The sequence below is a fragment of the Cordyceps fumosorosea genome (assembly GCF_001636725.1).
Source record: "Cordyceps fumosorosea ARSEF 2679 chromosome Unknown scaffold_23, whole genome shotgun sequence".
NCBI lineage: Eukaryota > Fungi > Ascomycota > Sordariomycetes > Hypocreales > Cordycipitaceae > Cordyceps > Cordyceps fumosorosea.
In genome coordinates, this window is record NW_017387323.1 from 16,109 (window position 1) to 31,712 (window position 15,604).

Here is a 15,604-nt window from a genome sequence, read left to right on the forward strand (position 1 = left end):
GACAAGGAATTGGGCTCTTCAGGCACCACCTCATGAATGCTACATGCGTTAGTCATACGATCACGTGCTTGTCATCCAGTCTGTCGCAGAAAAAGCCTCAGAAGATCTAACTCGGCAGCATAGTGGGCTGAAAATAAAAAATGGGGTGGCTCCTTTACCTAGCAATATCATAATAACTGGGATATGTGTCAAAGGGGGCCGATTCCGTCACTGCATCAGTTAGTGTTTCCTGGCAGCGACGAGATGGGTCAAGTTGCATAGACGCCGAACAGCACAAAATCGGCTCGCTTTATCATATCCAGGTTGTTTTGTTATCCCAAAAGCTAGTGAAGGACCCAGCTCTGCGTTGAACAGCTGTTGAAGACTTTCTCGCAGAAATTAGGTGTCAAGGCTAAGACGAGAACGCAGAGGTGCAGGCGATAGCCCAGCAAGTACCTGTCTCAGATTATGCAATAGGTGGAGCGTCGGCCAAACTCGACATTTCATGCACCCAATCACATGACATGACTAAGCGCCCATCGCGTGAACTCGCGACGGAGTGCTTGGTAAATAAGGCAACACCTTCAAAAAAGTCTTCGTCATTCCCAAACGCCCGCATGAGTTTGATTAGTTTGATTAGTTTTCTTGCCAATTCTTTTGCCATCCCATGGCTGACAAAAACTCGTTGAAAGGAGCTCGAAAAGCTAACGCGACAAGCCGAGCTACGTGGCGAAGCTTATAGGCAGCGCCATTCCGATGACATGAACGATGCTGGGGCGCATGGGCACGCCGGCGGTGGTCAAGAAGCTGAGGGTGGCGAGAACGCTGGAGCTAGCGAAATTGGCCATATCGGTAGCAACGACCGACCACAGGCGCGAAATGGTGGCCATTCAGTTCCTACGCGACGTGGAACAACGCAGCATGACTTGTGGAAGAGACTTGTGGAAGAGGCGGCCTGATGAGATACCCAACTCGGAGCAAGAGTCGGACAATGCCAGCGCTGACGCGACTCGACCCAACAAAGTCAGTACTCTGCAGAGAGTCAGGTTAGCTGCACGAGCGGCTACAACGGCACTCGCGAACAGAAATTGGAAAGCGATGGGTGGCGATGCGACAACTCAATCTGAAAGGCGCAAGACAGTCCATCCAGTCAACCGGGATGCAAGACGCGATAGCCATGCGCTCGAAACTGCAGTTTAAGTACGGAAGCAGAGCAGAGGACAGAACGAAGGAAGCTCTGCTGCGACAAAATCGTCTAACATGCGAATGATAACTCCAGAGAGGGATGGGTCTATGACAGTTGAGATTAATGGCCATTGGAGTATTAGCTTCATTGATATGCCAGTACTATGCCGAAGGAATGGTGATCCATCTAAAATTTGGGATTTATCGGTTCGCCAGTTACATGGAGACGTCAATTAGACCTCGAAGTGCTAACGCATGTATCGAGGGCAGGATTCAACTTAAATAGCACAAATTTGCCAATAAACAATGAGGGACCTCTGAGAATCTATGTAATATAGCCTTCAGCATGATTAGTCATACTGCGCATACACTCTCGCTGCCAAACATTTCTTCAGAAATGCACTTGCTGATAGCGGTTGTAGCAATATCATAATAACGGGGATATTTATGCAATAGGCGGTGCTTCCGTCAGTTCCATGACATGACTAAGCGGTCATCGCGTGGACTTCTGACAGAATGCTTGGTCACAAAGGCAACATCTTCAATTCAACGAGCGAAGCAATTTTAGCTTGATTGAGGCTCCTTAGTACCACACAATCGAAGACATTGAACTGAGTCGATGGTCATGCATGCCACACAACATCGAGGCAACCCCGCTTAGAACAGTCAGAGTCAGGCGCTTCACTCCGACTACTAGTTCACCGCCGGCTCAGTGATAAAAGTATGTCAGTTTGGTACCTATTATGCCTCGACCGCCGAAGGCACAACCAGACGCTGGCATGTGACTAACAAGTGTTACGTCAACGTCCCGCGCAGCCCTGTCGTACCTATATTGTTCTACTGTCAGCGTTCAAAGAAACCTAGAGTTTGAAGCTAACCGTATTCAAGCGCGGGTAGCACGACAAAGTATATAAGATGAAAGTGTAGCATCAGGAACATTTGGCAGAACGTGAAGGCTGGACTATGTAAGCCGCCAAAAAGAGCCTGAGGCTAGCCAGGGCTGCCCCGCGGGTTTCCATCACAACCCAGGGGTTGTGATTAGTCATGCCCTCATGACGCGACGTACCACTCCAACCACTGCTAGGTACTCTTGGCTGGAGGATCAATTGACAGACCGCTCGGAGCCAACATACAGTTTTTGGCCATCGATAGTCGAGCTGCACTGTAATACGAAATGAGATTCGGGGAGTTGGAAAGTCTGCGGAAGCGCCTGGAGGAGGAGGAACGGCTACGAAAACAAGCCGAGCAACGACGCGACGAAGCCGAGCAACGACGCGACGAAGCCGAGCAACGACGCGACGAAGCCGAGCAACGACGCGACGAAGCCGAGCAACGACGCGACGAAGCCGAGCAACGACGCGACGAAGCCGAGCAACGACGCGACGAAGCCGAGCAACGACGCGACGAAGCCGAGCAACGACGCGACGAAGCCGAGCAACGACGCGACGAAGCCGAGCAACGACGCGACGAAGTCGAGCAACAACGCGACGCAGCTAAACACCAACTGAGGCTTCAAACCCAGCAGACCCAGAACACAACGCTGTTAGAGTTCCTTAATGCGTGCCACCAACATCTATTTCTTGGTCTAGATGTCCAGGAAGATAAAGAATCTTCAACAAAAGGTGACCCCGCGAACGCCGAACAGAAACTCCGCCCAGATCACATCCGAGAATGGACAAATTTCCCACGGGAGCAAGCTAAGATATGGAAGGCGCTGATGGATGCTGACTTCGTCACCGAGCGCCACTTTACACCTCTGTTGGTGTTGGAGGACAACGGCAAAGACCTACGACAGCGGAGTTTAAGTTCGGAGCTTGACCTAGGATACTTCGAACGGCAAACAGTTGAGATGCGTGTTGCGTCAGTCATTAAACAGCTACACAAGAACACTCCACTTCGCGAAACGTTTCAACTGAAAGGAGACGTTGCATTCGAAAACCATGCGAATACTTTGACGGACGAGAGAATACTTGTGACAGATATGAGCTCTTTGAGTCTGAAGACAGGCCCTCTACGACGATCTGGACGCATTGCTGCGAAATCGGGAGGGACGTCATCCCTCTCTGCAGCAACCCTCCAAGAAAGTCATCAGAAGCCCCGGCAACAAAGGCTCGCGCGTCCCAAGGCGGATCAGTTCTGCGTCTACAACAAAGGGAGCTCCGAGCGGATACCTGCTTTTATCGTGGAATACAAGGCGCCTCACAAGCTTTCTCTGGCGCACATTAAGGCCGGCCTCATGGACATGGACCTTGATGATATAGTCCGACTCCAAGAAAATGAGACCCCCGAGATGATATGCCGGCGTGTCGTTGCAGCGGTCATCACCCAGGCATATTCGTACATGGTCACGGGCGGTATTCCGTTCGGCTACCTTTGTACTGGAGAAGCATTCATATATATTCACGTAAAGCATGAGGAGCCGGAGTGCGCATACTACTATCTCTCGGTCCCAAAGGAAGACGTTGGCGAGTCTACCGGCTGGACAGCCGACCTTGATGGTGACAATCGCCTGCACCTCACTGCTTTGGGCCAAGTCCTGGCGTTTACTCTTCGTGCGCTGCAAACCACCCCACGGGACAGTGGTTGGATTAAGTGGGCGGAAGCGAAATTAAACAGATGGGAGATGGTATACGATGATATCCTCGGCGAAATTGAAGAAAAAGACATACCAGCTTCCGATTTCAAGCCCAGTACTCGAAGCCGAGATAGATACTTGCGCATGTCTCCGGTGAAGACCAGGGCAAGAGCCATGCTAGCCAGCGCGGCTTCTTGTGACCCTTCGCAGCACATCTCACCATCAGATGATGATGAAAATTCGGACGAGGGGTTCGATCCCAACACACCGAGCCGAAGTCCACGAGAGCCACGAGCTGCCAACTCTTCGAGTCGCCGGGCTGCCACGAAAGCTTCGAGAGATACAAGCACAAGAGGCGCAGTCCGGGAGTACTGCACACAGAATTGTTTGCAGGGCTTGAAAACGCAAGCTCCACTCGATCCGACTTGTCCAAATGTATCAGTTCATGGTGTCAATCGGCATCGATTGAGCCTAGCCGCGCTCATTCGTCGATTGTCCAAGCAATTCTCCCCGCAGGATTTGCATCCAGACACGCAGCTAGGGTGCAAATCACTCCACACAAACGGAACCCGCGGTGCTTTATTCAAAGTGACCTTGCTCTCCCACGGATACACTTTTGTTGGTAAAGGCGTGCCGGCAGAATTTGTTGGCTATTCGAAACATGAAGAGTCTGTATACGCTCATCTTGCCGAGATCCAGGGTCTGCACGTGCCCGTGGTGTTAGGGGGGCTGGATGTCCCTTCTTTATATTATGATGGCATCGTGCAAATTGTGCGTATTATGCTTATGAGTTATGCCGGGGCTCCAATCGCGAGAGCCATTACGCAATGGCCTGAACATCGTGATCGCATGATCCGCAAGGCTGAGATCTCCTTGCGAGCTGTGCAGAGGTGTGGGGTACTGCACTCGGACCTAATACCTGATAACATCTTGCGAAATAGCAGAAATGATCAGGTCATGCTGATTGATTTCGAAAGAGCAGCTATCCCAGAACAACGAACGCCGCTGATGCCGGTGCCGTCGAATCGGAAGCGCAAGCGAGTTGACCAATCCGCTAAGAGCCAACGGGAATCGGTTGCTTTTGATCGCGAATTTCGGAGGCTGCGGAATCACCTGTTTTAATGGGCCAATATGCTTATGCTGAATGAATAAACGGAGCAGTGTTGTTTCTTACGCAAGGATGGGCCAATATGCTTATGCCGAATGAATAAACGGATCAGTATTGTTTATTACGCAAGTTCTCGGCCATTACCTTATACCTCTTGCAGTTCCTATCGCTTTTTTTAAGTCGCTATTTTTGAGTATCGCATTTAAAGCGTGACGCGAATCATGACATAGTCCAAGCATTTATTTCATAGTATAATCAAACCAAATATGCCTTGAAAGTATTAAATTTCTTTCTGCTCCTATTGATTTGATTTTGATTTGATTTGATTATTTACGTTTCTGCTCCTATCGCCCATCGCATGTCCAGGATTGCAGGGTAGGTGCGTGAAGCAACAAACTCCCCATCTCAACTTTGCGAGCAGCACGTACTCCTACAAAGTATAATCAGTCATGGTCAAGGCAAACAGTGCCCATATGATAGATGCGGTGACAATTGCGGTAATCGACGTCAGCCCTGATGCTACATGTTGCGGACTATTAATTTTCCTATTAGAGTAGTAAAATATAGCATAACAACACTGTCAGCTTCATACGTTCTATCTTCGTCACGGCCTGGAAAGGCCTCCATGAGCTGAGTGCTGCAGACAAGAAATGAACAACAATAAACAGTTTTCTGCAAGGATGCCTGGCTCGTTCAGCTGAAGCGGGTCGCGCGACACACCAGGGCGGAGCTCACCCAGGTCGCGCGTCGTCGCGCGATTGGCCAGACGGGCGAAGGATTTCCGCACGGTCATGCTATTGCCACCTAAATATATGCGATTATCTAAACTTTCTAAGGCGGGAAGGAAAGAAAAGGGGGATACGCTTAACTATAATAGCACGAAGCAGGGTGTGCTAGATGTACCAAGAAGTTCTGTGTCTGTACAATCTGTGCAGTAGGCCTGTTCACGCTGGGGAAGAACCCCATGCGATATAGAAAGTGCTATTAGGGCAAAGATGGGATTTCTGGAGCCGGATGGGTACGCTGCGAAATAGTAGTCAATTATTATTTAGGTACAAACCATGTGCTATTTACTACCATTTACTCTCGGCCATGCTCGTAGATCAATCCTAGCTTTCGTGCCTCCTTGTGCTATATATCAGCCGAATAAATCGACAACCAAGTCTTTTGCTTCTTAAACAGCGCCATCGCCACTTATTACCCTCTCGTACTTTGGCCATGAGCGCTGAAATGCGTTCTCCGTTGTCAGCAGATGGCATTGTGGCTACGTCTCCAACATCTGGTGAAAGATGAGCTTTTCCGATCAGCTACACCCCTAAAATCTTGAGGTGTCGTAGCTAGCATAGGTAACACAATATCCCATCGAGGCATTACACAAATTTTCACAAAAGAAAAAAAAACCAACATACATCGCAGTGTAATTAATATCTATGCCTAGAAATACCTATTTGCTCATTTGTTTTGCTCCGCGCGTAGTTTCCTGCAATACAGGGTAGGTGCATCGATCAACCAGTTGCCCTCATCTCAATTTTGCTAACAGTACGTACTCGTACACAATATAAACAGCCAGTGTAAAGATAAACAGTGTTCCCACGATAGCTACGGTGGCGATTGCAGTGATCGACCATTGACCGCCTTGCATGAAATAGACATTGAGCAGTGTTGAGCCAAGTCCAGTCGCCGAGTTTATTAACGCTGGACTAACATTGGTGTCAAACACGTCAACTTGAAAGGCAGCACAGGAACTCACGTTACTAAATGACGGTTTATCCACACATAATTGTGACGCCATTTACACCAAAGCCATCCCAGCCCGGAGGTCGCAACGACACAAGCAGCACATGCGAGCCCAATGACCGGTATGTTCCGTGCTGTGGCTGTTGAGAACCTAGTAGCAAGCGCAGCCTTTTCCAGGGCCTCCACATAACGCTCAGAGGTATAGGTGGCTGGCGATAGTAAGAAGCCAGCCAAAAGTAGCCACGCGAAAACACCAGCAAATACGCCGTATTGCAGGCTAATTTCCTGATCCATCTGCACTACCATCGCATAATATCGTGTAGCATAGCGCCTATGGGCTGTACGCACAGCACGAGTCATCTTGACAGTGAAAAGCCGTAGCGAAGTGTTGCGATTGTTAAAGATAATGAAAAAAACAAGGGACAAAAGCAGAAGAAGACAATAGCATAACGTAGCATAACAGAAGTAAATAGAACGCAGAGTTAATTATAAGAATGGCACAAAGCACAAAGCTGCTTACAGATTGCAGCATATTTTTAACCGCTATGTACATACTACCTACGCATGCAAGGTATGTTTCCTGGCACAGGTAAGGTACGTTCTAGGCTCCGGAAGCTGGCAGGGCGGCCCTTGCATGCCTCGAGAGTGCTGATCTGCCTCTAGAATTCTGGAATGCTACTGTTCCAATATATCTTCAATAATAACAATTTTAATCTACTAATCTTTCATCCTTTATTATTCTCCCTCTCCTTTTCCTGCCTTTCCTCGTTTTCCCGCATCCACAAATAGCCAAGCCAACTAGCTAGCCCACTAGCAGAGACCTGGCGAGAATGCTTCGTTAGCGCTCCTACTCTCGCTAGTAGGCCCCCGTTTACTACCTAGACCACAGCGACTAAAAATGGCGAGTAATGGCAACATCCCTAGTAGGTATCCGCTAGATACCTTTCAGGTACTGTACGTGATATAACCGATTATGTAGATACTCGCCCAACCGACGCCGTAAAGCTGGCTACTTGAAACTGAAGAAGGTAGAGCCATCGAAAAGTTATATGTGCCGCATGCAGAAGCGCCTGCTCTATCTATAAGCTGATGTCTGCTTCGAGACACCTGGGGTACGACATAAATTCCTGGCAAAATAATGATAATTGTAATCTACTTAACTGCTCAGCATTCTCACACCATATGTGAGGGACGATCCGCAGGTCCCAATATTTGCTTCAGTTTGTACCTACTTATATCCAGCCCCGAAACCTATTACTAGTGGCGCCTTTCCTTCTAACCCTTGATGACTCTGACTCTAGAGCCGGATTTGGCGACTGCGTGGAGTGCTGTGCTTCGAGCCGGGTCTTTATTTCCGGAATGGATTGCGTGCTCGGACCTGGCCAATGTGAAGCTGCTGACACAAAGCTCAGGGCTCCAAGCTTCAGCTTTTCCTTTATGAAAAAGCGGTCAATTTTCTGCTTTCGTGGGGCTTAGCGCTGGATGACGTTTTAAGTTGTTCGACAACGCAGTGAACACGCTCCGCACAAATAAAAAGTGGCAGCTTAGTGTAATACAATCACAAATCTAGCGCTAATAAAGCTATAGAATTGTCCAAACTCGGGTACTATAATTTGTCTGACAATTAACTGCTCTGAACAGGCTCGCAGGCCGCCCCTGTTGCCACCCACTTATGTTTCCAGCATCCCAGCTTATTGCGAGGGTTTCGCGGGCTACCACAGGACTTTGGGGGGCCAGTGCGACGGCTTAGCAGGGTGCTCTACTGACTTATGTCAACACTATAAAATCTTAATAGTACATATATAGAAAAAACGCAATTCACGGAAAAGGGCAATGTAATAAACATAAAAGAATGCGTGTTCCAATGATAGATATGTAAGATCCAGCGTTACCATAGTAATTCCTCGGTGAACGAGTTCATAGGTACATCGCATCCCTTTCGCCGACCTGATGTCAAGTGTAACACTGTTATTTCGAACCTCATGATCCTTGGCAAGGATCAATAGTTTCGCTGGCTCGAAATTCAAAGGCGCCCGCCATATGTGAACTAAAGCGCTTTCTAAAAACAGCACCGCACGCAGAAGCCGGCTGGCTAAAGTGCGCCACATTTGCTGGTTTCTGAAAACAGACCTTAAACCCTGTTTTTGAACCGAGCTAAGCGCTTAGAGGAAAATACTGCAATGATTGGAGCTTAAAAACGGAAGAGTACTTGCACGAAGCAGTTCAAATGGAAGCAAGGCGGGGAGCACGTCTGACAAATTTGTGTCGTATGCGATACGCAGGTCTTCCCTATACACCTTTCGTATAAAAATGGCAGGCTTGGGTTTTGCTGCCGAATTTGAGCGGTGGGAAGGCGAAGAGAGGATTAACAGCTCTTGGCAAAATAGACTAAGCCAGAAGCAAAGCGTCCTCCCGCATATTACTTACTATACGTTCGCAAATGGAGCTTATGGTGTTTCCATTTATTTTTTAGCTACCTTGCATGATTCAAATGCTCAATATATTTCCCTATAGACGACGTTGATAACTTTCAAATGAAGCTTCTTCTTTCATCAGTCGATGACGATTGGCATGTCCTTAGATCGGGGTATATACCATCCGAGCTGTAGATTGACTCCGTCAGCTTGGAATATGACACTATAACATTGTCTAATGTATCTCGCAGCCTGACCATGTCAATTGTAGCATCATATTCCGGATCCGATGGCTCGTTGGACATGCGATGATTCTTTGACCCAAAAACTTGGCGCAGACCTTGATCAGCAATAAGCTTGTCGAGTTGATATGGGCAGTTGCTGATGTTTTCTTTCCCGCCAGCAATTCCGTCCATCTTGACGTCTAAGATGGTGTGAAAGCCATGCGCTTTCATGCGAATGTGCTTGCAAAATTTCTCACCCTTTCGGCACCTGCGCAATATTTCTGGCGTAACGAGCATTTCTGAAGAAGGCTTCGCTTCGTCGCCTTGATAGTGCACTAGGGTTTTTAAACGATGAAAGTGCTTGACCAAAGTCAAAAGCTGCTGCCCTTCAGGTAACCGACACCTCAAAAGCACATGCACGTACTCTGGCGTTGAATAAAATGTCGGCGCTGACAGAAGCTCCAAATAGAAGAGACAGGCGATCAATCGTCCTGCAGCCGCCTGCATAAAGCCAGCATTACACTTTTCACCAGAGCATCGGATATAAACGTCACTGGACCGCTTAATTCCCTCTCCTTGAAATCTGAGCTGTTAGAAACGTCTTCGGGATAAATTTTGAAGAACTTACTCTACTAAGTGCGGGTCTAAATTGGAGTGTAGTCGGTCACGAATTTGGAGGCAAGCAAGGGCACCATTAGAGCGGAGAGTCTCGTTAACGTCCCATTCTAATCCCGTCCCAAAAGAAACAACAGACGATCTCTTTTGCTCAATGGGTCCGAAGAGGCTTTTTAAGTGATATTTGCAGTCACAGAGTTCCCATTGCTCCACAAATAATGTGAGAGCGAAGAATGAACCTGTGGAAAACATTAGCTGTGTGACCAAAACAGGGAAAAGGGGATTTACCAATGCCTGTCCCGAAAATCAAGTCAAAATGCTGATACAAAGGCAGCGACATGCCGAGGTAATAATGAAGCTCCCGGACAAACTGCCACAAGGTCAACTTGCTCTCGAGAGAGCCCTCAAGGGCCAGAACCCTTACACCCGCAGTAGGTGGTCGGAGAGACGTAGCTTTTCCGTTCGCTATTTCGCACAGAGGGCACTTCTTGATCTCTATCTCGCAGCCACTCGCGCTCAGGACCTGCCCGCAGACAATAACACAAGGGTCGCATAGGCTATGTCCACATGATAAAGGGTTAGAAGGACGTTGCGCGAGACAGACAAGACATGTTTTGTGGCTGAAGCAGCTTCGCCACGCAAATTTGAACTGCGCAAGCAAGTTGACATGTGAGCGCGCTGAAGAGCCGCCCTGTCGCTCCGATGCCAACTCTATATATCGTCGTCGAACTCCCATTATGGAGCGGCCAGGGCTGTTAGACTTGTTCGATTTTGCCACTGTTTCCAAATAAAACTTGTCAAACTCTTGAGAAGGTTGAAACCCTTTAGAAATTGTTAGCAAATTGCACAGGAAACGAAGGGTTTCGCTCACGCACGGTGCATTCTCGGGGGATGGGCATCGAAGTCCAAGGTGGACGCAATGACCTCCTCATGATCGATAGCAAGATTAGAGGTTATATCCATGAAATGGGTTATGTGTGGTTGTAGGTCTTTATAGCTGGGGTTTGCAAGGCGAGCAGCGTGATATAGGTCGAGCTGCCGACCATGGCCAGCGCAGAAGAGGTCAACAGCCGTTTCAAGCAAGTTTTTCAGGTGCTCTCCGCTGAACGCAAAACCAGCTTTTTCGCGAAAACTAAAAGACTCTTCAACATACGTATCCACAAGACGCAGTGACACAGCTGCGACTGGTAAAAGCTCAATACACTTGAAAGCTGTCTCGCATTGCGGCATGGCATCTGAGCCCGTATGAGACGCGGCCCGTGGCGAAACAAATGCTGCTAAGCGCAGCTGCAGTTGCGACAAAAATTCTGGAATACTTGTATCATGGTCTTTATGGACAATGATTAGTCGAGGGGGGGATAAGGCAGGTGAACTAATGGATTTCTTCATCCAGTCTGCAAGCAGTTCAATGATCAGGTCGTTGTCGTCGATGTCGTCCAAAAATAGCAAGACAAGCGGCACGAAAGGAAAAATAACTTGCCAGTAGAAGTCGAAATAAAGGTTGAGCAAAGTTTGGCGCAAATGCGTCGGTGGAATAAGAGCTTGGAGGGTGCGATGCCGCCGGCTACCCGCAGGAGGCAACACATTTACTGTGGCTAGAGTGACATTCTCGTGCAGCTCGCAGTCTATCAAAAATTGAGACTTGGACCGCGCGGAGACACGAACACCTGGTACGCTGGATGAAACCCTGTTCTTGATCACATTATCGCCAAATATCTCTCGTTTGGATCGACCACCGATCGCGGCAATAACCCGAGGATGGAAGCGGAGGAGTTCCAGCGTGGCAAAGACGCTTCGATCTTCGACCAGCGTCGGCTGGCCTCCCAAGCCAGACCTAATTTCAATCCAATTCTCGAATGTCATTTTGAAACATAGTTAATGTGATAAAAATAATCAGAAGAGATTTTTTATGGAAATCCCAGTCTATTATGCGGTCACCTCATGTGAAGAAGCAGCTTTCTGTCTTGTGTTTCTATCCAGGCAGATCTCCTCCACCCACACTTTGGCACTGCACTCCTCACGGAATACCCCAACACCTTTGCGCTTTTTTATTGTCAAGTGATCTTATAAAAACTTTTAAAGAAGTTACGCACTCGTGTTGCAATAGCGACATGAATGTGGAAGAAATATGGATTATAGCAGCGACATTGTGCGCAATGGCAGAGTCCCATTGCATTCCAGCGAGAAAACGCTGCCGCGGGCGGAACGAAAATATCGCATCAGCAAGACTTCTAGGAAAGCAGCGACTGCATACGCTCCAAAGTCTAAGGATGGAGAGCTTTTTAAGCTTATACGAGAGTACATGTCCAAAAAAGATAAGCAGCGTGTGGATGATTGTCGGAATCGTCTGAGTCGCTGCAAGCAGATCAGCCTGGACGGCCTTCTCAAGAGGGTTCAGATTGCAAAAAGTCTGGATCATTTACAAAAGTTTCCTGGTATTCTTCACGGGTTGGAACTCGGAAATGTACACAAACATCTTAGTCTACACTGTGATTCGAACATTATTCACTTCTTCGAGTCTCATATCGAGAACATTTGGTCAGATATCACCGAGAAAGACCCAAGCATCCAGCAACACGTCGACCTCATCACCGTGCAGCGCCTCCAATTTCGAGCGCCAGCAGCTAGCAGCTCTGATAGGCGATCTATAACTCAGATGTTTGACTGCGGAGATGTTTTTGAAGGGATATTGGACGCCGAAGTGCGAGACCGAGTGAAGAAGAACGTTCTTAAGGTCAAAGTTGTGATACCGAGCGTCCAGTCATTTCATGAGAACATGAAATTCTTTTCACTTGGGATCAAGATCATTCGAAAAAACATCGCAGACCCTTCCCCTCGAGGCAACTGGCTTCCGGAGTTCATGAATTGCTGGCGTCTTCCTGCCGTACCATATGTCGAGACAGCACACGGATGCCTCAAGCCGTTGGCGACACCTCAGCTTACTGCGCATCTGGCTTTCACGCAGATTTTTCTTGCTGCTTTACGGAACTTTCCCTGTTTATGCTCAGAACGTCCCCGTCAGGATAAACGAGAAGAGTCCATGCCCGCATACACCCTGGCATCAATGGTGCATTACCTCAGCGAACTTGCTTTCGAGCTCGGCTTCAACAACGAAACTATCACGAAGAATATGACGCAAGACATTGAAGACCATTCATCTATTGACTTTAGGCCAGAGCCTGGTGTATTAGCTGATTGGAGAGGCGGAAAACCATTTACCAAAACGTTTTTTGCACTCAGGTCGCAAGCATTCCTCCCAAAGTTGAGCCAGCCCATTGTTGAAGAGAGCGAGCCGAGCCCCCTATTTATCATGAAAGATTTCATGAAAGCCTTTTTCGGAAACTTTGAATCAGTCGTTCTTGATAAGAATCAGTCTTCGATAACACTGGTAGGAGTGGCAGCATCCAAGCAGACTGAAGACGACATTGCGAGACCAGAAATTTTACGAAGCCAAAAGAAAGGGGTGGGAGGATCTATGAGGCGCACCTACTCACACAGAGTAGAGAAGAAGCTCAGAGCACGTCGAAGAATAGAAGTTGATGCTAATATTTGGCATTCGCTGGCACGTTCCTCAGATAGTCTTCCGACTCACTCTCAATCTTGGAGCGAGAGCTCTACAGATGTTTCGACAGATGAGCAAAACTTTGCGGGGAGGGAAACGCTAGCCCGAAAATTCCATCGATCTCCAATTCCATCTCCGTTTCAATCGCCGGCCGGGCTCTATGATCATTCTTCGGGGCGTCAAGGTCGGGTGCTAGAGATACGAGATTCGAGTTCCGACTCGGTAGCCGGCAGCTTGAATCAAGACACGTCTAATACCACACTCGGACATTACACGCCGCATCAAAATCCTACTAGTTCTTCGATAACAAGCCTCAGCACGTTTGACCAGCGGCGCCTAGGTCAGACAATCGCTAGCGAGTCGAGTACAACAAGTGTACCCAACCTTGCATCGCTCTGGTCCCAGTCCTCGCGTCCCGCTACCGCAAGAATTGGAAAAAGTGAGGGGGAATGCACCATGCCAAACCGGAGCGCAAGGTCCCCGTTAAAACAGGGTTGCATCGAAAGGCGGGACGATGGCCAGCTTGTTGCTTGTATTCCCCCAATTCGTGCAATGCGAACAGCCAGAAAGCCACGCCAGGGCTATAGTCCGTTTACTGTTCCACTGATGCCAGGCTCGCCAGTGGAGCGAGTCAGCCTCGAACGGAGACCTATAACTCGAAGGCCTGGATTCAGGTTGGGTCCTGCGGATCAAACTAGGGCGGCCCAGCTTGTGCCACCCAGCCCGCTCAGACCAGAAGCAAATAGTTCGCGTCACTCAGGCGCTTTCTTCGAACGTCAGGAAGCGAGCCGAGGGGGTGGGCGTGAATCCTTTGCGTCAGCTACCCGGCGCCATGCTGTGTATATTCCCTTTGATGCAGAGCACCGAGCCTGGCTGGAGTCAGAGAAAATGCCGTTTGGGCGTCCCGCACAGAAGTCAAGGTATTCCAAAGCACAATGAACAGTAGCCTAGAGTCAGCGACGTAGAGGGAGGAACAATTGAACAGTCATTGCATTATCTTGTGATCTGACCTGTCATCTTGACAAAATGAATTGAGGGCAAGATTCGGCGTCACACCACCTCAAGTTGAACCCCTGCGCCCTCCCCGACAGGGGCACTGTGCGTGGCGCCGTGGCTTGGTCTCCTCGGACCAACCACAGGCAATTTCAGGTGTTGAACGGTGATCAGCGTTGACCATTAGCGCTCCTTTAAGAGGTCTATGCTTAGTGGCTGGATGGCTCTGCTATGTGCAGGGCATCCGATCGTTGCTGTGCGTTGCTGTATCTCGGACATTTTTCGGATTGCGGTCACTCCGCTGTGCTGATGTTGTGCAGGCCAGTGAAGAAATGCCCACAGCCTCTGCGGCCGTAGAACCTGATATCGTTAGCGTGGTGGCTTGTAGGATCACGAAGCGGGCCGTACTGTCAGCAGCCACTGTTCGATGTATCGGTGTTGGTTTCCGTGCACCAGAAAACAGGTTCGTAGCGCTAGTGAACGGGCGAGTGTAGTCTCTTCTCCGCTTCTGCTTCATTACTGCCCGTGCGCATACCGTCGTCGCGGCCGCTTAGAGCTGGAGACTGGGACCATCTGTGGCGATCCGGTCGGCGCCCCGTTGTGCACGCGAAGCGAAATGCGAGAAAATGCAACTGGTTGGATTTGTCGATTGTTAAGCTACAGCGATGCGGACGGCTTGCGGGGAAGGATTGTAGATGCCCCGGACCAGGTGACGCGTCACGCACATCGCTGTAAGCTGCACTGGCTGCGGCCTAACGATGGTATGTACGAGGTATTCGATTTGTCCGGATCGTACGACTGAGTTTTCATTTCTCCCCTATGCCGCTCATAGCCAGTGAGTCTACAGCCCCGACACGTTCCTGTGCTGCTTCTCGTGAATCGTTCGGAAACCAGTGAGAGGCGTACGCTCATAAAGAGGATGTCTTTGTGACACCGTGTGGGTACAGGAGTGGGTCCAGCGCAAATTGCACCTTTAAGGCTAGTAAACACTCTGCTTGTGGGGCTCGCCTCTAAACTTCCGGGCGGAGACTACTGTTATGCTTTGTCAGTGTATCGACAAACAAGGGCGACTCGGCGGCTGGACTCCTGCCGTCTGGCGCCATCGCTAAGCAAATAGCCCGCGGCAGTCAGCTTAAGCGCTTTGCTTCACCACGCTGACACTGAACAATTGAGGATCTTAACAACCATGACCAGTGAATTAATCGACTCATC

The 15,604-nt window shown here is 49.0% G+C and overlaps 3 protein-coding genes across 3 annotated transcripts; 2 read left to right on the plus strand and 1 right to left on the minus strand.

Annotated features, from left to right (window-relative positions):
* Positions 1–747: 747 nt before the first annotated feature.
* On the plus strand, positions 748–1,179 carry ISF_07578 (hypothetical protein; the record flags this gene model as incomplete). The annotated part of the gene is made up of 1 exon (XM_018851181.1): positions 748–1,179. The coding sequence occupies one exon, from the start codon at positions 748–750 to the stop codon at positions 1,177–1,179; it is 432 nt and encodes a 143-aa protein (XP_018701491.1).
* A 1,159-nt stretch (positions 1,180–2,338) lies between these two features.
* Positions 2,339–3,579, plus strand: ISF_07579 (hypothetical protein; the record flags this gene model as incomplete). Its single annotated transcript, XM_018851182.1, has 2 exons — positions 2,339–3,539; positions 3,575–3,579. The coding sequence occupies 2 exons, from the start codon at positions 2,339–2,341 to the stop codon at positions 3,577–3,579; spliced, it is 1,206 nt and encodes a 401-aa protein (XP_018701492.1).
* A 5,557-nt stretch (positions 3,580–9,136) lies between these two features.
* On the minus strand, positions 9,137–9,414 carry ISF_07580 (hypothetical protein; the record flags this gene model as incomplete). The annotated part of the gene is made up of 2 exons (XM_018851183.1): positions 9,137–9,187; positions 9,256–9,414. 2 exons carry the CDS (start codon positions 9,412–9,414, stop codon positions 9,137–9,139), a joined length of 210 nt encoding a protein of 69 aa, XP_018701493.1.
* Positions 9,415–15,604: the final 6,190 nt, after the last annotated feature.